The 23,291-nt window shown below is 38.7% G+C and overlaps 2 protein-coding genes across 5 annotated transcripts in view; one reads left to right on the top strand and one right to left on the bottom strand.

Annotated features, from left to right (window-relative positions):
• The window catches only part of LOC100024810 (uncharacterized), a 112,280-nt gene extending 104,656 nt beyond the window's left edge, over positions 1–7,624 (bottom strand). The window contains exon 1 of the mRNA XM_056805200.1: positions 7,507–7,624. The gene's annotated coding sequence lies outside the window, so the exon portion shown is untranslated. The remainder of the gene's footprint in view (positions 1–7,506) is intronic.
• A 622-nt stretch (positions 7,625–8,246) lies between these two features.
• SETD2 (SET domain containing 2, histone lysine methyltransferase) overlaps positions 8,247–23,291 on the top strand; it is a 143,323-nt gene continuing 128,278 nt past the window's right edge. For 2 of the 4 annotated variants that reach the window (XR_008913494.1, XR_008913493.1), the window contains exon 1: positions 8,247–8,467. Coding sequence is in view for 1 of the 4 variants with exons in the window: in XM_001375941.5 (XP_001375978.3) it covers positions 8,394–8,467 (74 nt within the window). In the remaining 3 variants the exon portion in view is untranslated. The remainder of the gene's footprint in view (positions 8,468–23,291) is intronic. The other 2 variants (XM_001375941.5, XM_056805191.1) reach the window with 2 other exon arrangements.

Below are 23,291 nucleotides of genomic sequence, written 5' to 3'. Positions count from 1 at the left end.
CCTGTGTCTGACAACCATATCCCATTTACTTCCTTAGCTCCAAATTTACCTTTCCATATCTGAACCTCACATTGTAAGTTTTGGTAAGATCTGTTTTTTCAATAACTGAGAGATTCATGATATACATTGGGGCTCTTTGGGTAGAAAATTTCACTGTTATATCTGCTCTGTTATTAGCCTTTGACACAGAATCTTTCCCATAACCATGTGCATGACAATGAATCACAGAAATTTGCTTTGGCTTTTGTATGGCCTCAAGCAGCTCTGTATTTATTTTCTTTCCTACAGATGTTACAAAGCCTCTATTTCTCCAGATTGCTCCTGTTGCCTAGCAGATTGAAAAAGCATATTTCGAATCTGTTAAATGTTTATAATCTTGCCTTTCCCAATTTTTCAGGCTTCCTTCAAAGCAACCAACTCAGCTCCTTGAACACTAATATTGCTAGGTAATGGTGCATACCACAGTCTTCCATTCTCTGAAACCAGAGCCCCTCCAGTGTACCTAACTTCATTATGTACATAAGATGATTCATCGGTAAATAAATCTAGGTTAGCCTTCTCTATTGGAATATCTTTTAAGTCTAACCTAGGTTGTTCCACCAATTTCACACCTTTTCATCACAATGATGTAATGGTTCACCATCCATGGGCAAATCAGGTAACAATGTGGCTGGATTTAACACATTGCACTTTTTCAAAGTAATGTTATCATTGCTCAAGAGAACTATCTCATATTGAGAAAATATTTGTTCAGTAAACACTTGTGTGTTGTATTGTAATGCCTCAATTTGGTGAGCACAGTACATTGTCAGCTTAGAACCCAACACTAAATCTGCTGATTTCTGCACCAGCATTGCAGTGACTGCAATTTCCCTGAGACATGAAACCTTCTCTGCAACCACAGAATCTAACTGGGAACTATAATATGCTATGGGCCTGAAATTTTGTCCCAGAGTCTGTGTCAGGACACCAGAAGCTAACCATTTGGTCTCATTCACAAAGAGATGGAATTCTTTACTATAATCTGCTATTTCTAAGGCTGGGGCTGTTATAATAGCCTCTGTGAGCTTTGTCAGAGCTTGTAGATTCTCAGCTTTGAGTACTAAGGATTCAGATATTGCATTCTTGGTCAGATCTGTAAAACACTTTGTTTTTACACTATACCCTGGGATCCACTGGCGACAAAATCCTGTTGTACCAAGTGCTCTCAGCTGCTTTTTGGTCTTTGGAACACTGAGTTTTTGTATATCTGATATTCTCTTTTGGGAGATACTCCTACTACTCCCTGAGAGAATAAAGCCTAAATACTCAACTTTAGGTAAGCACCACTGCAACTTTGCCTTGGTAATCTTTAGTCCATGCTTATACAATTCACAAAGAAGCCTTGTACTATCTCTAAGACAGACCTTTGTATTCAGGGATGCTAGAAGGATGTCATCCACAAAATGGGAAGATAGGCTCAGGGACTCAGAGAACCCTTGTGGCAGATGCTGCCAGGTCATCTGAATCCCCTCCCAGGTAAAAGCAAATATTATCTGGCTATCTTTATGAACTGGAATAGAAAAGAACATGGAGCATAAGTCCACCACAGTGTAGTATCTGGCTTAGTTGGGTGTTGATGAAATTATGGTAGCTAGTCTTGGAACAACAGGATGGGTTTTTATGATATGATCTCTTAATAGACAAATGTAATGGACTTTTATTAGTCCTTATCCTTCTTGATCTCTCTGCTGTCTCTGATATTATTCTCTTCCCCTTGATACTTTCTTTCCTTTAGGTTTTCATAAGATCACTTTCTTTTGGTTCTCTTTTTGTTAGTCTGCTCTTTTTTCAGTCTCTTTGCTAAATTGTCATCCATACCCACTAATCTTAGAGATATTTCCAGGTTTTATCCTGGGCCTTTTTTTTTTCTCCCTCTATATTAGACATCTCAAAATGAATATCCTGGTAGACATCTTAAACTCAATATGTCCAAAAGGTAACTCATCTTCCCCGCTCACCTTCCCCTAAATCTCACCTTCATCCTATTCACTATTACTGTTCATATTATACCACCATCCTCCCAGCTACCTAGGTTTGCAACATGTGTCATCAACTCTTTTCTCTCATTGTTTCTCTATTCCCTCCAGGCCCTATCCGATCTATTGCCAAGTCCTGTTATTTCTACCTTTGTAACATTTCTCATATATGTACCTTTTTTTTCCTCTGAAACTATCATTGCCCTAATCTTTATAACTTTATACCTGGACTATTATAATAGCCTTCTGGTTAGTCTCCTTGCCACAATTCTTTCCCCATTCCAGTTCATCCTGTTCTGAGATATCAAAATCATCTTCCTATAGCAAAGATCTGACCATTTCATTATCATCTTCAACCAACTATAGTGATTCCCTGATACTTCCAGAATCCAATATAAGACTTTCTATTTGCCTTTTAAAAGCTTCGTAATTTCTTTCATACCTTTCCCGTATTTTTTAGATCTTACTTCCTGCTGTGTACTCTGAGATGCCATAGGCATAGTTCTGTGCTAAACTTCACTGATATACTATCTCCTGGATTCTAGGTGTTTTTACTGGCTTTCCTTCTGTGCTAAGGAATTCTCTCATCTTACTCTTAACTGCCTTAAAGTCTCAGCTAAGGTCTCACTTTCTATAAGAATCCTTAGCTAGTCTTGCTTGAATTTTTGGATAATCTTTGTATCCCCAGCCTTAGCATAATGCCTGACACATAGTATATGCTTAAGAAAAGCTTGGTAATTTGACTTGACCTGGTCACTGCCCTTATGAAGCTCACAATCTAGCACAGATATATAAAACTTGCATAAATAATTATGATGCAAAATAATATATAATACATTAAAAGTTTATTACAGATGTGTTATTTATAAGGCAATGATCATTAAAGATGAGGGAATCTAGATGATGTCTTGGAGGTAGCATTTGTGTCAACTTTTAAGAGTATTTATCAAACAAAAAGAGAGATATTATAGACATAGGGATAGTATGAACAAAAGCACAAAATTGAGAAAAAGCACAGCATGTTCTGAGCTGCTCATTTTGGCTAGTGCTTAAAGTTCATGACGAAAGAAGAGTGTTGGTGGGGAAAGATAACATGCTGCCAGATTGGGAAGGGTCTTAAATACTATGAAAGGGAGTTTGAATTTTATTAGATACAAAATAGGGGTGCACTGAAAACTTTTAAAGAATATTTTATTTTTCCTCCAATTACATATAAAAACAATTAACATTATTTTTTCCCTTTAATTCTGAGTTCTAAATTCTCTCCTCTTCTCTTCCCCTTGCCTGGGAAAAGCCCTCTGATATAGATTTTACATGTGCAATCATATAAAATACAAAAGTATTAGTCATTTTGTGGAAGAGAACTCAAACCAAAAAACACAGAAAGTGAAATATAGTATGTTTCAGTCTGCATTCAGACTATCAGTTCATTTTCTGGAATTGGATGGCATTTGTCATCATGAGTCCTTTAGAATTGTCTTGGATCATTATATTGTGCTGAGGAAAGCAATCATTCACAATCGATTATCATACCATATTGCTGTTATTATACACAACGTTTTCCTGTTTTGCTCACTTCATTTTGCATCAGTTCACATAAGCTTTTCCAGTCTTTTCTTAAATTGTCCTGTTTATCATTTTTTTCCTTTTTTAAATAGGCAATGGGGGTTAAATGACTTGCTGAGGATTACACAGCTAGAAAGTATGTGAGGTCAGATTTGAACCTAGGACCTCCTTTCTCTAGACCTGGCTCTCAATTCACTGAGTCACCCGGCTGCCCTATTATTTCTTACAACACAGTAGTACTTCATTACTACCTCATGCCACAATTAGTTCAGCCATTCTCCAATTGATAGAATTCTCAATTTACAGTTCTTTGCTACCACAAAAGAGCGGCTATATTTTTGTACAAATAGTCCTTTTCTTTCCTTTGATCTCTTTGGGATATAGATCTAGTAGTAGTATGTACTGAAAACTTTTAAGCACTAGACCAAATGACCATTTTTAGGCATAAAATTTAGTGTGCCATTATAACAAAGGATGGCCTGGGAGAGCTAGAGGGTAGAGTGTCTGTTAGGCTACTCTAGTAGCTGACACATGTGGTAACCAAGTCTACACTAGAGTGATTGCACTGGAATAAAGACAGTATGGAGCTGACCTGGTTGAGGATGAGTACAGTCAACCTGGCTCTAGGACATGATTTAGCCATTCCTTGATCTCTCTCATTGAGTCAGGGACTGGACAGCTGAGTTGCTGATACTCCCTACCTACCATGATCTACCTTTCTTAAGGATAATTAGATCATTACTTTTGCTTCTATGAACAAGAATAAATATTATCCTATAGCTCTATTCAGAATCCCTGACTCTGACTTGTACAATGATGCATAAGCCACAACTTCCTTCCCTGACCACCACGTTTATCCTACATACCCTCCAGTGTCTAGAACCTACTTTTTCTTACTTTTCCATTATGCTCCCTAGAACCCTTGTTCCATTGTTAACTACCTTTCACAGTAGACCTCCCCATGGAAATTAGTTTCTATATGTTTTGTATTTACTTGTAAATGTACACGTTTTCCCCATTCTACTTCCAAAAGAATGAGAGCTCCTTGAAGGCAGAGGCTGTTTTGCTTTGTTTTTGCATTTCAAGCATCCATCACCTGCTTAGTTGTTGTTCAGTCATGTCTCTGTCTTTACAACCCTAATTGAGATCTTCTTGGCAAAGATACTGGGGTAGTTTGTCATTTCCTTGTCCAACTCATTTTACAGATGAAGAAACTGAGACAAACAAGATTAAGTGACTTTTCCAAGGGTGAAACAGTTAGTAGGAGTCTGTGGCTGGATTTGGACACAGGAAGATGAGTTTTGATTCCAGACCCAGCATTCTTCAGCAACTAGATGCCCAACTTCTGTTTGGTATAGAGTAAGCATTACTTTGTTGAGTCCAACTAAATAGGAAAGAAAGTCAGATAGCACAGTTCACAAAGATAAAATCCATAAGACATGGGAAGAGATTTGATGAGAAGTATGGCAGAGGAAAGAGTCAAAAGTGGTATTAAGTTAAATGTTTAGGAGTATCATTAGCAAATGGTGAAATCAGAAAGAGCAGGTTCAAGAGGAAAGAAAAGTATTGTTTTAGAAAAGCTGAGTTTGAGGTGCAAGTGTGATATGCAAGTATAAATGTCTTGTAGACAGCTAAAGATAAAATTTGGAGCCAAAGAGATAAGGCTCTGAGATTTGGGGTGGGGGTAGGGGGTCATTTGAAAAGAAGTTAAAAATAAAATCATGAGAGCAAAGGTAATACTAATGGATAGTTTAAAGAAAAAAAAGAGACTTGAGAAAAGAATCTTGGCATTCTGACAGAGACAACTGGGGAAACAGATAAGAAAGTGATTAGAGAGATCAGAAAGACCAAAAAGTTGTGATGTCCTGAAGCCAAGGGGCAGATCATCTGGAAGGTATGGGGTAGTCAGTAGCATCAAATGCTTCTGCAAAGATGGTGAGTGCTACACTGAGAATACGATATGGGAAGGAAGTCCATGAATCTGGAGGCTATAGAGAGGAAATAAAGGCTGTGCAAGGTCTGTAAGATGGAATTCCTGAGTTCAGAGTTGAAGTTCCAAGTAGGCCAGTTTGGCTGAACAATGGAATGCATGATGGAGAGTAATGTCAAAAGGAGGCTGGAGCCAGACCCCTATTTGGGGGAACATTCAGTAATCCAGTTCAGTTAGAGAAAGTGATAATAATCAAAAGGGACATTGTTTGAGATAAAGCTAGAATCATGTTGGAACCACTCTGAAGGACCTTGAACACCAAGCTAAGGAGTTTGTCCATTAGGAATTGTCAGTGTAGGGATCTTATTTTGTAAATGATCTTGTATATCATGTATTAAATAACATAGCTAAGGTACTGTGCAAATCTTAAAACACTAGATAAATGCTTTTTTTATTGTTATCCACAAACCTATTAACAGTTTCCCATTGCTTTTCGAAGGCAGACCAATATTTTTTAAAATTCCTCTCAAAATATTGGACATAGAAGATACTCCATACATTTCTGTTGAGTTGATTTGATTTTGTCAGTGATTTGTTTTATGGTTTTGAGCAATTAAGACAAGGGATTTTCTATTTTTTAAAATGTGACTATTATAGATGGCATGCTTCACTGGAATACCAGAACTGCTACATTTAAGATGTTTTGAAAATACATTGTTCTATAAATGGGACATAAAATCTTGAAATGGAATCAGTTAAATCACCAGCCTTAATATCTAATAGCAAGGAGAATCTTCAGCTGTATCATACAAGTTCTACCTCCCTCCCCCATATTTTACTGATTAACTAGACGGTGCACATCTATTCAAGTTTCATTTCACTATCTTTGGTACAGTCTTGCTTAACCTTTCCATCCCATGCCATTATTTATTTATGAAGAAAAAAACCTCATCACATAAATGTTTAAATTAAGAAGTGCAAAAAGCAAAAATGATTAGCTGTTGATGTTTTACTGGTTTTCTTTTACTAATAAAATAAACTTGAGCCCTTCAAGCAATTCTAGTTTAATGCTATCTTCTTGTCTTTTCCAATATCTACCTCACAAGGTGATTGCCAGGAAAGCACTTTGTATGAATAGGAGCTATTATTATATCCATGGGTCACACAGTTAATAACCCTTCTTAGGAAATTACCTCCTTTGACTAAAGGAAAATACAAGAAATTCCCTTTAGTTTACATTATTGTATAGCTGAGAATTCTTGGGGTCAGGAAATCCTGGAGATGGGAAGACTTGGGAAGAGATAAAGCAGATGCAAAGTAGGGAACATCTAGAGGAAAATGAAAACTACAAAATATCACCTAACAAAAAAATGAAGAAAAAGGTGTAGTGCTGGAGAGATAATGCTGGGTAACTTTTTTTAAAGTGACATTTCAGTTTTAAAGTTCAGAAACTTAAGGTCTTAATTTCCACCTTTCCCCTCATTGGGGCAGTGTAAGGTATTTCAGATGTGCAGGGGCTGTATTCAAATTATAATTACACCTCTTTCTAACCTCTAGAATTCATTTGCTGGGCCTCGGTTTCCATGCTGAAAACTGAGGACTAGACTGGATGACCTCTAAGTTTTCTTTCAATTTTAAGTCTCTGAACTAATGACCCTCTGACTTCTCCCGGGCTCAGGCCCAGGAAAAAGATAGGAAGAAAAAAATATCACAGAAGTTTTGATTTTTGCCAACTTCCTATGCTTCCTCCGATTTCTGAAACATGCGTTTTGCTCGGAGAGGGGGGAAAAGGCATTTCGAGGAAAGAGGGGACAGGGTGGACAGATTCATACCCAGAAGGACCGGCCGGACTCACCCCACTTCCCTGAAAGAGGAAAGAAACGGGAGGGGGGAGGGGCGGCGGCGGAGTGGACCAGGCGATGGACCAGAGAGGAATAGGAGTGGGCGTCCAGAGAAAATGTGATAAAAACAAAGAGTTAGCAGCGGACCCACCTCACTTGGGCACCCCACCAACAGCCGTTCCCGTTCCCCTCCAGTCTTGATTCTCCCTCCTCCCCACGAGGCTGCTAAGGCTCCCAGGGTGTAGGCTGGGAATGGGGCGGGGGAGATCAGTCTGGTGAGAAAGAGGAAAAGGAAACAAGGGGGGTGCCGGGCAAAGAAGGGGAATGGGAAATGGGAGGGAAAGAAGAGGGAAAGGGGGAGGGGAAAGAGAAGAGGAAGGGGGAGGAGCGGGAAGAGGAAGGAAAGTAGAGGGGAGGAGGTGGGGACGAGGGGCGGGGAAGTAGACAGCCTCTGGAGGACGCCGCCACTCCAGCGGGCTCCCCCAGGCTGCGAGGGCCCGGACGCGGCCTCCGGCGGGGGGCGGGGTGGAGTCAAAGCTCGGCTTGGAGCGAGCGCGCTAGGATTGGCTGCGCCGCCGGCAGGGGGCGGCTAAGAGCGGCCAGGACTGCGCCAGGCAGCGGGAGAACCCACCTGGAGCCAGGCCGGGGGTGGGCTGCGGAGGTGGTGCTGTGGAGGCACCGTGGCCTGAGCGGCGCCCCGCCCCAGGGCCCAGCCGCCTCTCACCGCCCACGGGACGGGAGGGGGCGCCCCCGGCTGCGGCCTCCGTCTCCCGGGCGGCCAGTGTGTGTATCTCTTTAAGGAGTCGGGAAAGGTGGGGGGAGGAGGTGGTGGCGGCGCCTGCGAGGGGGGCGGGGTGGCTGCGTGTGTGAGCGTCTGTGCCGACGCCGCCGCCGCTGCCGCCGCCGCTGGAGAAGCCGCCTCCTCTCCACCCCCCTTCCCCTGCTTCCCCCTCCCGCCCCCCTCCCCCGTGTCTCCCCAGCCTGCGGGGAGGGGGTTTGGGTCGCTGCCGCTGCTGCCGCCGCTTCCAGCTCTTCCCGATGAAGCAGCAGCAGTCGCTGCCGCCGCCACCGAAGATGGGGGATTTCTATGACCCAGAACACCCCACCCCTGAGTGAGTATCTCTCTGCTTGCGCGGGGCCCTCCCTCCTTTCAGCCTCGCCGCCGCCGTTATCCACCTCAGACGCGGACCGGGCGGTGGAGGGGGGTGGGGAAGAGTAGAGCGGTACGTCCAGGCCTAGGGTCGAGTGAGGCCTTCTCGGGGCCGGACAACCCAGGGCCAGGGCGGAGGGTGGCGGGGGGGGGGGGGGAGGAGTGAGCGCTCCCCGTGACTGGGCGCCGGCGGGGCGCGGGCCCGCTTCTCCTCAGCGGAGCTGGCTGTGTGGCGGCGGTGAGAGTAACGGGGCCTGGGAGGCCGCCGAGCGCGCTCACGGGGGCGGAGGGGGGAGAGTGGGAGAGGGTGGGGTGCAGAGCCACGGGCCTACGGGGTCTGCGTCGCGCGCCGCGATGCGCGGCGTTAGCCGAACCGGCAGTGAGGGAAATGAGTTGGGACGGAGGGCCCTGGAGAGGTGGCGGCGCGAGCAGTTGGAGGTGCGCGCGGCGGTTTGCCGCTGCAGGGGGCTGGGGGGGAGGGGAAAGGGAGGGCCGGGCCGCGGGTGCCTCGCGCCGGAGCTGGTGCGGGGCGGTGCGGGAACAGTTGGAAGCCGCGGGGAAGGTTAGAGGAGGGAGGTGGGGGGAGGGGAGCGGGCACTGACTACCGGGCTCCGAAGCCCATCCTAGGCCCCTGGGCGAATACTAGTCAGGACTTTTTCTTCTCTTCCCCACCTTCTCTCCCTCTATCTCCACCTCGATCAACTACGTCTGCCTCCTTTGAGGTGTCTTGTCCATCGGGCTTCCCCTCCCCGGCGCCGTCGGAGGAGACGCAGGCAAGAGCTAGGCCGCAAAGCCTCGGTCTCGGGTTGAATCTGAGACCCGAGGGCGGCTCCTTCAGCCTAGGCATCTAAAGTTGCCTAAGGGAACCACTTCACTTAGTAAATTGTGTTGGGGTTCCCACTTTCACCCGTGTCCTATATTCGTCCTTGGGCAATGTCTTATCCATGGTTAGTTTTTTCCTTAAATTTCTTAAATACTATTCTTCTGAAGCCTTTTGTATTGGGGATAAAAATCTTGTACCACCAGGTTTGATAATGAAATGTTACTAAGTTTGTTTTGCTTATCAGAAATGAAGCATAGTGTAGAATTACAGTGCATTTGGGGGAATTTTACAGGCTTCCTTTTTGGTCTGTTTCTGAAAATACACCTGTTAACATTTCTCTTGGGAGAACTTTGTTCTCAACTTGAAAGAAGGGAGACACCGCGTTGAATATTAAACAATAGTCAGAAAATTGAAAGATAGCCTTGTTTCGAATTGTATCTTTACACTGTGCCCTTTAATACTGACCTGATCGAGGTGTACCCTTTCCCTTTCAGAAGACTCAAGGTCTCCCCAAACTGTCTTGAGGACAGAGTAGGTTTTTTTAACCTGCTTTGTCCTCCTATTCTTGCTTTAGAAGTCTATATGCAAATCATCTTGAAAGTATTAAAATGTTTCACTTCACTGAGGATTATTATACTGACTTCGTTTCTTTCTTCTTTTTTTTGCTATTACTTTTTCAACATACAAAAATTGAGTGACCATTTTATGCAAGGCACGGAAATACAGACAAAAAATGTTAGATTTGGAAGGAGCATACATTCTAGTTTGAGGGATAAAATGAACTCAAGTAAATTCAAAGTGATTTTAAGAAGGTAAAGAGTGCTTATAAGGCAATTTGAGAGGAAATCAGGAAAAGCTTCAAGTAGGATATTATACCTGATCGGTGCTTTGAATCTGACTTTTTAAAAAGGTGTAGGTTAGGAAGGAGTGCATACCAAGAATGAACTACAAAAGTATAGTTACCAGGAGATGGAATGGAATGTAAAGGATAGGACAGTTAGCAAGCCTCTTTAAGTGACATGATCAGGACTTGAAGGGATATAAGGGTGGGTACTGTAATATGAAACTATTGGATAAGTAAGTAGGAACCAGACCTTAGAAGCCTTTAACTACCAGGCTAAGTTTGTATTGCATCTTTGGGGCAACAGAATCCCCATTGAGGTTCTTTATTTTTGAAACTTCCTTGCAATCTTTTCTCCAAGTGTCTAATACTTTCATCCTCTATGAATACAACAGGTAAGGAAAATAAATGTTAGATGATGCCAAGGCATCATCTTGAGAACAGATCCATTGATACTCCCTATTGCCTCTAGTAATAAAATATAAATTTCTCTAAAAACTAAATAGCTTTTAAAGTGTTTCACAGTGACCCAAACTCAGTTTTCCAGCTGGATTAGTGGATTGTGTGCTGAACTTGGAGTCAGGAAGACCTGAGTTCAAGTTCTGGCTTTATGACTGGGTAAGTTACTTAACCTCTCTCAGTCTGTTTTCTCATCACTAAAAAGGGTTTAATAATAGTTAACAACTTCCCCTCCCCTTTAGAGAGTTTTTGTGAGGAACAAATAAGATAACTTGTACAAACATTACATATTTGCAAATATTAGATGCTATATGCATGCTAACCATTAAGTAAAGTAAAGAATGTGCATTAAGCATCTTCTGTTAGGCTCCTTGATAAATGCTCTCGGAATATAATGACAGATAAAAATAAAAACAGTGCCACTGTTCTTAAGGAACTCACCAAATGATGATGCTCTCTAGCTACACATACCTTTTCTCTGTTTCTTACATATCGCATTCCATCTCCCATCTCTGACTTTGTTTTGATTGTCCAGCTAGGCAACTGGTGGATACAGTGGATAGAGCACAAGCTCCTTGAGGCAGGGAGACTTGAGTTCAAATTTGGTCTCGGATGGTTACTGTTTGACTTAAGCTCTGTCATTTAACTTCTTAAATCACTTAACCTCTGCCTTAATTTCTTTGTCTTAAAATGGTAATGGCACCTATCTCACAGGATTTCTGGGAAGATTAAATGAGATAATATTTGTAAAACTTTTAACACAATGTCTGGTGCATAAATTTAAATGCTTGTTTTCTTTTTGGTTCCTCTCCCTTCCCCCACATTCATAGACTTGTTCCTTTCCTTCTTGTCTCCTAATTTCCACACATATCCTAACTGCTAGTGCTCTCCATCCATCCTTTACTCCCTTGGGCTTATTTTTACTTTCTTTTTAAAAAAATCTGCATATATATTTCCCTGTTAGTCTATAAGTCACTTATGAGTTGAGATTGTTTCACTCTTTGTGTTTGTATTTCTAAAATCTAGTAGAGTGCCTAGGACATAGAAGCTTAACACATGTTAATTGATTGGGTATTGGGTCAATTCAGAATAGAAAATATTAGTCCTGCCCCTCTTTAAACATCCACACTTGGATATTTAAACAATGTAGAAAATTATGTCAACAAAGATTTTCTTTCATTATACTCAGAAACATCTTTACCCTAAATAATTTTGGTGTGATTTGTTTAGCTGGGCACAGTATTGGTGTTTAATAACTGCACTTGTAAGATAGCATAGAAGAACCCCATTCTGCCATATTTGGCTGGGTTTCAATGTAGATGGGATAGATATACTGTATAGCAGTATATAATCTAATCTGGTCTGGTGGAAGACACTTCTTATAGTTTAACTCAAGCAAAAATTTGGGATTCATCAAAACATTTTGTGGTGTCTTTTTCAGTTGGTGATCCAGCAGGTTTAAGGACCAATGAACCTGCTTGGTGTTTTGAGGGGAGAGGAAGAGGATACTTTTCCTAGGGTACAGACAAACTGGGAAATGCAGACTTAACTTTAGCTAACTTCATGTCTGTCCCATTGGTACTGCTACTCTTTCCCTTAATAACCTCAAAGTCATTTGGGCCAAGGAACATTATTGTGTCTGCTGTGTATATGGCATATACTGAGTAAATACTGGAGATGTGGGGCATGTCTTTTAAGGGAACTTACTTTCTAGTTGAGGTAGCAATAAATCAAGCATTTATTAGATACTGTGGAGGAGAGGTGCTACAATCTGAGGATAAGAAGACAAAACTGAACTTTCCTTCCTTCCTGGAGCTTGCACTTCAGTGGGGAATACATCATTTATCCAAATTTATTTATATATGTATATATTTCATATATATTAAAAACCATGTGTTAGATGAGTGATGTATAAAGCACTCATCTAACACACACACACATATGCATATATATACACACACACATACATACACACATACATACATACAATAAGACAGTATTTAAGGGGAAGAATATTCTATATTTAAGGGGAAGAGTTACCAACCACGATGTTAAGGAAAGTTTTATGGAAGAGGTGAGATTTGAACAGGGATCTTGATTGAAGCCTAGATATGATTTGGTAGAAAGAGTGGAGGAAGCTTTTGTAAACAAGTACCTTTTTTAAACCTCAAAATTAGATAGAGAATTTCATGTTGCCTTATAAACAATATTCCTGTAAGAAGTTGTTACAAGAAAGGAGAAACTGAAGCACAGAAAAGTTATTTATTTAAGAGAACATTTGGTGACTGAACTTTCTGTGTCCACTTGAATAAATTAGGCTGTAGACTTTCCTTGTATAAAATCGTCTGAAACAGTAATTTTGTTTCAGGTCAAAAGCTACAATCACTTGAAATCTATCTGTTTACATCAGGGAAAGCAAAGAGAATGGTCAGCCTATCATAATCCATATGTTTGTAATGCATAAAGAAAATCTTAATTATTATTCAAGATATTTAAAAAAAAAACATGCAAGTTCCCAGGTCTTATCCAATGTTGTTTCTAAAATGTAGCTGATTGTTATGTTAAATATAAACTAAAGCCATGCTCTCCAAAGGAGAGTTATTTATATTTATATTTAATGCTATGGAGGAAGATTGCTTCCTCCAATTATGGTATCTTCTACCTGGCAAAGAGAATTTCTGCTGACTTATAATGGTTTTCTTCAGTGTATATTATTATATTTTGTAGAATCCTACATGTCAGAGTTGCAAGGTGCCTTTCAGATCATCTAGTCTAAACTCTTACAAGACCAAAGATAAAAGTTGCTTGATCACAAACCTACCTGATTTAAAATGTTTACCAAGATGTTGCATTTATCATGCCATTAGCTCAGAAGTTCTTATATATTTTTTAGATTCACTTACCATCTGTTGCAGTAAAATCTTTTTTTTTGATTGATCATTACTTCAGTGTTTAGTCCAGTTAATGCATTGTAAGTTCAGGTGGATGCTTGGGCTATGTGAATAATTCCTGTGGACACTATTAATATTTTCTACCCTAACTTCTTATTTAAGAAATTTACCTTTCCTTCCCCTAAATGAAAAGGTCATCAAAGTGCAGGAATTTGTGTCCCAGTGGTTTTGGGGGAATAAGTGCTAACATTGAGAAGAGATAACCTTTCACTTTCAAAGATTACCATCTTTTCTTCTCCCCTCCCCAACTCCAAGAGAAAAAAAAAACCAAGCCCCTCCCCTCCAAGACATCTCAAATCCTTGAAGATGGGTTGGCTTGCTTGAGATCAGTTCAGCTGATGCTTCTCTCACTTAGTTCATATACTTATATATTCCATTAAGAGCTGATTTTTGATGGCAAACTTGGATGATAGAGTATTCGTCCATTACATTTGAGATTTTATGTATTTATATATGGAGTAGATAAAATAGTAATTTTGCTAGAACATGCTTCAGGATATAATGTAATGATTGAAGGAGTAGTTTTCTTAGAAAATCATCAGCTTAAACTTTGTTGCATCCTGTGAACCTCTTAAAATTGCCAATTGGAAAATATAATTCTGATGTCCACTATTCAATTTGGTTAAATTTATCAGATTTGAAACACAAAGTAGAGAATTTATGTTTGTTTTTTTTTGTTTGTTTCTAGAAATTTTATTCTTAGGGAGAGTGAATTTGGCTGTTACTTTTACAATGAAATATAAACTCCTGCTTGCCATTTAAAACTCATCACAACCTTCTTCAATCCATCTTTCTAGCCTTATTACAAATTACTTCCATTTATGAACTCTACAGATCAACCGAACTGACCTTATACATGGAACGTCATTTCCTCCCCCATGCTTAACATTTGGCTGTTCCCTATGCCAGGAATACATACTCCCTCCTTACCTATTTGTCAGTCTTTATATATTCATTATCTTCAAAGCTCAATTCAAAGACCATCTTCCATATGTAGCCTTTCCTAATAAACCTTTCCCCACAAACACATATACTTATTTACTCTCTCAGGAGATTTTTGTTTTATTTTTGTCTTTGGAGTCTCAGGCAGTTAATGTATGCTTTGTGGGTTGAAGAAGAAACTTAGTTTGACTTTAGACTGAACTTTTTGTTAGGATTGATTGAAGATGAACTTAATTAACCATATTAGTAGAAGTATGAAGTTGGTTATTTTGGATCATTGTTCTTTTCAGCTTAAATAAACTAAGTTAATTTATTTTGTGTTCATTTGGCCATATGTTGTATTTTGGTAGGTAAAAATATTGTTAACTTTTTAATTAAAGTTAAAGTTAACATGACTTTTTTTCCTGCCCTGCTCTTTTGGGGAGAGTAATGTTAATGACATTGAATACTTACAAGATTAGAATATCCTGGAGAACATATTTAACCACATCTATTCAAAAACATGGAAAGGTATTCCCCCAATCATATTACTATTTGGATGCATTGGGGAGGGAGTAATAAAATTTAAAAAAAACATGTTTTGTTTTACACTTGCATGTTTCTTTGAGAACTCCTTCCTCATTAGAGAGGCTACTGTTGATTGATCTCATAGAAAATGAAATTGGTTGGTAGAAGTTGGCACTTGGCTTTGGACCTGGCCATATAATTTTTTTAATGGATCTGTTATTGTTATTCTCTCTAAAGGTTCTTTAGTTTTTCTAAGTAGTGTTTGAAAGTATTTTTTTTTTGGCTATATTCTTATAAATTCTTTCATTGAGAAATTTGTAGGAAAAAATCTTCAAGTAATGCTTTATTATATAACTAGCATTTATAAAGTACACTAAGGTTTGCGAAGAATTTTACATGTTATTTCATTTGACCTTTACATGAACCTTTTAAGGGTAGGTGCTATTTTATCTCTTATTTTAGAGATAAGGAAACTAAACCTGAGAGAAGTTAAGTGACTTGGTTAAGATCTTGAAGCTAGTAAGAATCTGAAGCAGGATTTGAATTCCTGTCTTTCTGATTCCAAGTCCAAGACTTTATCCACTGCTCCATCTAGCTATTTCTATTAAAAACTTCAAAGCTTTCTCTAAATAGTTTAAGACAAAGCCATTCCCATAGCATTTAGTTCCTATTCAATTTGTCTCATATTGGTTACTTTTTTGGACCAAGTACTCAAGTGTATAATCTTTAAGTTCTAAAAAGACTGATAGTTGTATTATACAGACTTGAACATATAACAGTTGACTATTTTTTCCTGTTTTAATTTAAACAAGTACCACAACAATAGTAGCTATGATTAGTAGATTTACCTCTGTTTAGGCCCAAGGATGTTTTTGTGGTGAGGGACCCCACAAAAAAGGCCCCATAGTAAGAAGTCCATCAATTTTAGGTCCTTATTCTGTTCTAGGGTCCTTAGTAGGCCCTGTGGATAAAAAGAAAAGCCCAAAACAGTTCCTTTCCACAAAGAGTTTATGTGGAGGGGTCAACATATATAAATCAGAACATACAAGATAAAAACAAGTGGAAGCTATAACCTTAGAGGGATCTCACTAGCAGCTTGGGAGGTACTTGGATATTAAATGAGCTAGTTCTTGCCTATGTAAAATGGAGAGTTTTAATAAAAAGAAGATTGTTAAACTTTCATTGTTTTCTGGTTTTATTGTAGATTGGAAGGGAATGGTAATCATGCCTTTGGGAAACAATCTTGTAGTTGAGCTAATAGAAGAAAATCTTTAAAGAAAACTACATGAAAAAATGCTCTGATATCTGATTTAGATAACCCTTTTCAGCTACATTATTGAACCCTTTATTTTTAAAAGCCTAATCTAATCTAATAGATGTTCTCAGTTTTTCCAAATGTGTGGTCCTCTTATTTTTGTGTTCAGTCATCTAGAAACAAAATTCTAAAAGGAAACTAGAACCAACCGAAATGTACGTAATTCAGATTTAATGAGTTAAAAAAAGAATGAAACTTTTTGATGTGTTGTGTATTTATGCTGTATATCAACAACAGTAAGAACAACTGGTAGTTAATGAGAAGATTTTGTAAAATATGAAGGGGAGATTAGAGAAATAGATTAGGACCTTTGGTAGCAAGTTAGTGCTAAGAACATTTCTCTTAGTTACTCTTTTTGGAGAGGTCAGTGAAGAGCAGAGAGGAATTCAGGTAATTGATAGATTAATTTAAATGGTAGAGTACAAGGGCTTAGCCAGTGAGGATTGAGTCACACTCTAAACTTTCTAATGCCATGACCCTGCAATACAGTTCCTCATGTTGCGGTGACCCCAAACCAAAAAATTATTTTGGTGGCTACTTCAAAACTGTAATTTTGCTACAGTTATGATTCAGAATGTAAATACCTGATATGCATTATGTATTCTCATTGCTACCAATCAAACATAATTTAAATATAGTGATTAATCACAAAAACAATAATTATATGTTGAGAAATATTAATCCAGCAGGAGGCAGCCTGAGCGCTGGGGTGGGAGGTAAATCCTTCCTGGGAAGGTGGTCTGCAGATGCTGCCTTCACTTTGCTGGGGTTACTCGGTTCCCTTATCCGCTCCAGGACTCGTTCTTAACCCCTTTGGAGCCAGTGCCCCGGTTCTCTCTCTGGGTCTTTGCCTGAGTTCAGTCTCCAAGCAACAGGGTAAATCCATCACCCTTCATAGGGGGAGGGCCGCTGATAGGTAACTAATATCAGTACAATGTGCGGGCAGCAGGGTCCCCGTTCTTTCTGAGATCTTGCTGTAAAGTAGTGCAATTTCTCAGTGGCTGAAGCCATCAGAAATATGTATTTTCCGATGGCTTTAGGCGACCTCTGTGTCACGACCCACAGGTTGAGAACTGCTGCTCTAGAACTCTTTTCTAGCTTTGAAAATCTTAAATACTCTGAATCCTAGAACATAGAATGTCAGGGGTTCAGGGAAGGTAGAGTGGAGCTAGAGCTATGGCTTCTTATATGACTTGCTGCTCTCTCCCTTTGTCCAGTCAAGTCAACAAAGCATTTATTAAGCACTGTAGTAAGTACAAGAGATGCAGGGAAAGGCAAAGGACAGTTCCTACTTTCATGGAGGTCACAGTCTAAGGGAGAAGAAAACATGCAAACTAGGTACAAACTATATATGTTGTGTGTGTGTGTGTGTGTGTGTGTGTGTGTGTGTGTGTGTGTGTGTGTATGTACTTTATAAATTGGAGATAATCACTAGAGGGAAGTTACTAGGACTGAGAAGTACCTGGAAAGGCTTCTTAAAGAAGGTAGGAAGCCATCTCTATACAAATTCCATTAAACAGAGCAGTATTCCTTTGCTTTTGTTAATGTCTTATGATACTAACTCACTAACCTTGCCTGGACAAGTAACTGCCCAGTTTAAAGTGCTGACATCCTTTTTATTCCTTGTTTTGAAATAAATAAGAGAAAACTCATACATGGATATTATTGATGTACCAACTTGACATATTGGTCAAGAAAACATATTAGTGTGCCGTTAAACTGTGAGACTTGTGTTTTAGCTGAACTGCTTCTTTTCATGTCTCCCAGAGGCAAATGCACCAGGTTTTTAATTTAAATCATTTAAAACATTATTATAAGGTTACACTTAAGCATCCATTATTGCTAATTATTTTTTTTATTTGCTCTTGCTGTTTTAGAAAAAGCCATTACTCATACTTGAGCTCTTGGTTATCTACACTAAATGAAGTAGAACTCTACAACAGCTATATAGTAAAAAAAAGGCTTTTATTTCCTCCATTTGTCGTTTACACCCTCTGCTACACTCCCCCACACTCAACATTTGATACAGAAGACAAACATTTTCCCCAGTTTCCTCAATCTTTCTGGTTAAGATTTGAGTTGAAATTTATTTTGTCCTTGTCAGAAAAGAGACAGCTAGCTTTGAAAGAAGGGTAAGGAGGAAATGCTGCATTTTTAGCAGCTGACAAGTCCCCCCCAAACCCCCATCCCTTGAGTATGTTTCTTAACTGCCTGACAACCACTACTATATATGTTGTTTCTCCCTTGAGAATTTGAATTTCTTTAGGGCCAGGGCTGCCTCACTTTATGTGTATCATTGAGAGACTTCGCACGGTTCCTTGCACTTTGTTGTTGTTTAGTCATTTTCAGTCATGTCCAACTCTTTTGTGACCCCTTTAGGGGTTTTCTTAGCAAAGATACTTAGTGGTTTGCCATTATCTTCTCCAGTTTATTTTACAGATGAGAAACTGAGGCAAATTAAAATGTTCATTCAGACCTCATTACCTACTATCATCTTGTTTCCTTATCTGTAAAATAGGTTTAGCTTTATCTCCAAGATTTAGGGGTAAAGGGAAGCACTTTATAAAAAGTGATGCCCTGCATAAATATTAGTTTATTGGCATGCAAAGCTATTACTTCTCTCAATATTTTATCAAAATTGTAGGTGACATGTCAGTGGGCTATAATAGCTGCTGCGGCTTTTCATCTGGTGTCAGATACACAAAAATGAAAGATCTGAAAACTGGAAGAAATTTTTAGGTGTCAACTTAAGACTATTGATGAAGAACTTGTTTTCACTTTATTCCAGTAACACACAAGCAACATTAAAATGCCAAATCTCTTGTTTCATGCTAGTCTTTTCAAAAGTACTAAGAATTGCTAAAAAGAGGTGGAAAATTTGAAAGTGCCAATTCTTTTCTTTAATATATTTAATATATATATAATTTAATATATTATGTCTCTTGTTTTTAGATCACCTGCAATTTCTCATTGTAATTGTCCCCCCTGTCCCTTCAGAGAACCATCTCTTATAAAGAGTGATATACAATATTCAATACCTGTAGTCTCTCTCCCCTACAAAAAAGAGGGGATGTGCTTTCTATCTTCTTTTGGGAACAAGCATGGTTATTATAATTTCACAGCTTTCATTCTCAGTTGCTTTGTTTTAGTTACTTCCACTTAATTATTTTAATAATTGTATATATGATTTTCCTGGTTCTTCACTTTGTTATGTTTGTCTTCCTATGCTTGTCTGTACGCTTTCCTATAGCATGGTAATATTCTATTACATTCTTATAAACCCTCAAAGATTAACAAAAATTGTCTAAAATGGTGGTATATGCTTGACATCCTCTCTTTACCTTTTATCTGCTATAATTGACTTGGAATGTTGTGTGTCTTTTTCTCTTCCTCTTTAAAAAATGTACTTGCCTATGGGTAATGGTAATTGTCTTCACAGAATTCACCATCTAATAAGATATTGTAAATGCATAAGGGATGCCTACTTTATTTCAGATCTAGGGTAAGAGAAGGCCTTGACTGCAACAGTTTTTTAAGTGTCTTCATTATTACTATTATTTTGAAGTACTAGGGAAGAGAAGTGGTAATAGTGAATGGCTGGTCATCTCAGGCCGTGAAATGTTAAGCAGTTGTTTTGTTTTGTTTTTCTAATCTGTCTATACACTAGCCTGAGCTACAATTACTTTTCTGGCTTATATTTGCCTTGGGTCAAGGGAGGAAATTAAATGTTGCTTTTTAAAGACATCAATTTTTCTTTCTGTGTTTTATTGCTGGGAAAAGAATAAGCAATATCCATTAAACTTTCTGTTGGCTAAGATTTTGATGTTAATTCAACAAGTTTTAAGCACCAGCAATATGCCTATCACTATATATGCATAGATACAGTGGAGATGGGTATGAGTCAGAGTGAGTCACATTCCCCCTCACCCCTTCCTCTAGGAGATGAGGTAGGTAAAATAGAAGCTTGACTTGACTTAGCCTGATGACCAAGGTGTGAGCTTAATACCCCTATCTAGTGTCTTGGTCAGTCTTCTGAGCCTCATTTTCTTCTGTGCCTCAAAATCTAAAAATGTAATTCACTTAGTATAAAGTGTATTTTTTAAAGAGGGCTAGTAATGTTAGTCTCAGTAAAATGAGGACCTTTCTGTTTTGAATATATTCTGTGAGTTCTATTTTGAACTTTTAAAATATAAATTGTTTTGCTTTTTCTGAATTTTGCAGAGGTGAAAATTATTTTATCTTTAAGGTAGCTTTTTTAAAAAATAAACATTATTTGGTCATTTCCAAACATTATTCATTGGAAACAAAAATCCTTTTCTTTTCCTACCCCCCCCCCCCTTTCCCATAGCTGACACATGATTCCACTGGGTATCACATGTGTTCTTGACTTGAACCCATTTCCGTGTTGTTGGTACTTGCACTAAAGTGTTCATTTAGAGTCTCCTCAGTCATATCCCCTCCACCCCTGCAGTCAAGCAGTTGCTTTTCCTCGGTGTTTTTATTTCCACGGTTTATCCTCTGCTTGTGGATAGTGTTTTTTAGATCCCTGCAGATTGTTCAGGGACATTGCACTGTCCCTAATGGAGAAGTCCATTACCTTCAATTGTACCACAGTGTTATCAGTCTCTGTGTACAATGACTTCCTGGTTCTGCTCCTTTCATCACTTCCTGGAGGTTGTTCCAGGCTCCATGGAATTCCTCCACTTTATTATTCTTTTGAGCACAATAGTATTCCATCACCAACATATACCACAATTTGTTCAGCCATTCCCCAATTGAAGGGCATCTCCTCCTTTTCCAATTTTTGGCCACCACAAAAAAATGATTATTCTTGTACATATCTTTTTCCTTATTATCTCTTTGGGGTACAAACCCAGCAGTGCTATACCTGGATCAAAGGGCAGTCAGTCTTTTATTGCCCTTTGGGCATAGTTCCAGATTGCCCTCCAGAATGGTTGGATCAATTCACAACTCCACCAGCAATGAATTAGTGTCCCTGCTTTGCCACATCCCCTCCAGCATTCATTACTTTCCCTAGCTGTCATGTTAGCCAATAAGGTAACTTTTTAGGGGAAAGTCAAGCATATGTTTTTAAAAGACTAGTAATTTATAGGTAGCAACTAGTCCTTGAATATTTGAAACATGGCAGGAATTGGGATATAATGAATTTATTACTGAATTTGTTTAGTATAATTTTTCATTGACCTTTAGTTTTGTAAATTACATAATATAGTTTGTTCATGATCATCCTTATATGATTTACTTTATATTGCAAATATGTTTACTCTTGTCATCAAAGTCTTTCCAGAGCATGAGTACAGGCAATTTTAATATTCTTTACTACAAAACCTAATTGTAAACCTAAGTATTGCTGTTGGTTTCCAGCGTCAGATAGGTTTTTTTTTTAATTTTTTGATTTTTTTTCCATTTGAATTAATTTATTTAGTCAATTTAGAACATTATTCCTTGGTTACAATAATCACATTATTCCCCTCCTTCCCCTCTCCCCACTCTTCCCACAACCAATGCCCAATTTCATTGGGTATTACTTGTGTCCTTGATCAGAATCTATTTCCATGTTGTTGTTTATACTAGGATGTTCTTTTAGAGTCTACATCCCCAACCATATATATCCCTTGGACCCGTGTATTCAAGCAGTTGTTTTTCTTTGGTGTTTTTACTCCCACTGTGTTTCCTCTGGATGTGGATAGTGGTTTTCCTTGTAGGTTCCTCTAAGTTGTTCAGTGTCATTGCATTGCCACTAATGAAGTCCATTGCATTCGATTGTACCACAGTGTATCAGCCTCTGTGTACAATGACTTCCTGGTTCTGCTCCTCTCACTCTGCATCAATTCCTGGAGGTTGTTCCAGTCCCCATGGAACTCCTTCATTTTATTATTCCTTTGAGCATTCCATCACCAACATATACCACAATTTATTCAGCCATTCCCCAATTGAAGGGCATTCCCTCATTTTCCAATTTTTTGTCATCACAAAGAGCGCAGCTATGAATATTCTTGTACATATCTTTTTCCTTAATAATTATCTCTTTGGGGTACAAACCCAGAAGTGCTATGGCTGGATCAAAGGGTCAGATAGTTTTTGAATAAAGTTTTATTTGATACAAATTATGGTTTCAGACATTGTTTTTTCAATTTTTTTCAGCAAAGGTTCTTAAAAATATATTTTAAAAAACATTCACAAGACAGATAAATTTAATGTGTGAATATAAAATATTCTCCCCTCTCCAGCAAGCAAGTACTTTAGTGAAAAATCTAAAAAAAATTGAAGAGTCAGTAATTCAGCAAAACTAACCCATATTAGCTAGGTCTGACAGTAGATGCAATGTTCCCCACCTGTAGTCTTCTACTTGTGCAAGGAAAGAAAGGAAATGTATTTTCTTATCTCTTTTCTGGATGAGTTTAATCATTATTAACAGCTTTCAGTGTTTAGTTCTTCCATTTACATTGTTGTCATTGTTGCTTTACACTATATATTTTGAGGGAATGATTCATTTGTAGTTACAAAATCATTCTGAAAATACCCCCAAATCTGTTTATTTCAGTTTTGTTTGCCAGTTATAAGACAAAAGTTATGAAGTAATTGGATAACAAATCATCTTTAAGTCATGTTTATTTGAAGAATTTTAGTATTAATTTTTTCACTGCTAAAAAGAATTTTTTGATTCTTATAAAAGTTTTTCTGATTGAATGTTTTTTGTGTGCATTTAATTATCCTTAATGAAAATGAAAGGATAGATTTTGTGTAGCAAACCAAACCTTCAGTTATTTTCAGAATTATGAGCAATCTAAAAACCCCTTCTGTATGGTCTTGATAAAGCATTAATTTTGCAGATCTGCTGTAACATGCTTGCCCTTGCATCAGTTGAGATCTTAATAAGAGTTCATGGTGAAGTTCACCACATGAATGAAACAGGGATTGTCTTCT

Source organism: Monodelphis domestica, chromosome 7 (assembly GCF_027887165.1).
Source record: "Monodelphis domestica isolate mMonDom1 chromosome 7, mMonDom1.pri, whole genome shotgun sequence".
Classification (NCBI taxonomy): domain Eukaryota; kingdom Metazoa; phylum Chordata; class Mammalia; order Didelphimorphia; family Didelphidae; genus Monodelphis; species Monodelphis domestica.
The sequence above is the reverse complement of the archived record's forward strand: the minus strand, read 5'-3'. Positions and strand labels throughout refer to the sequence as shown.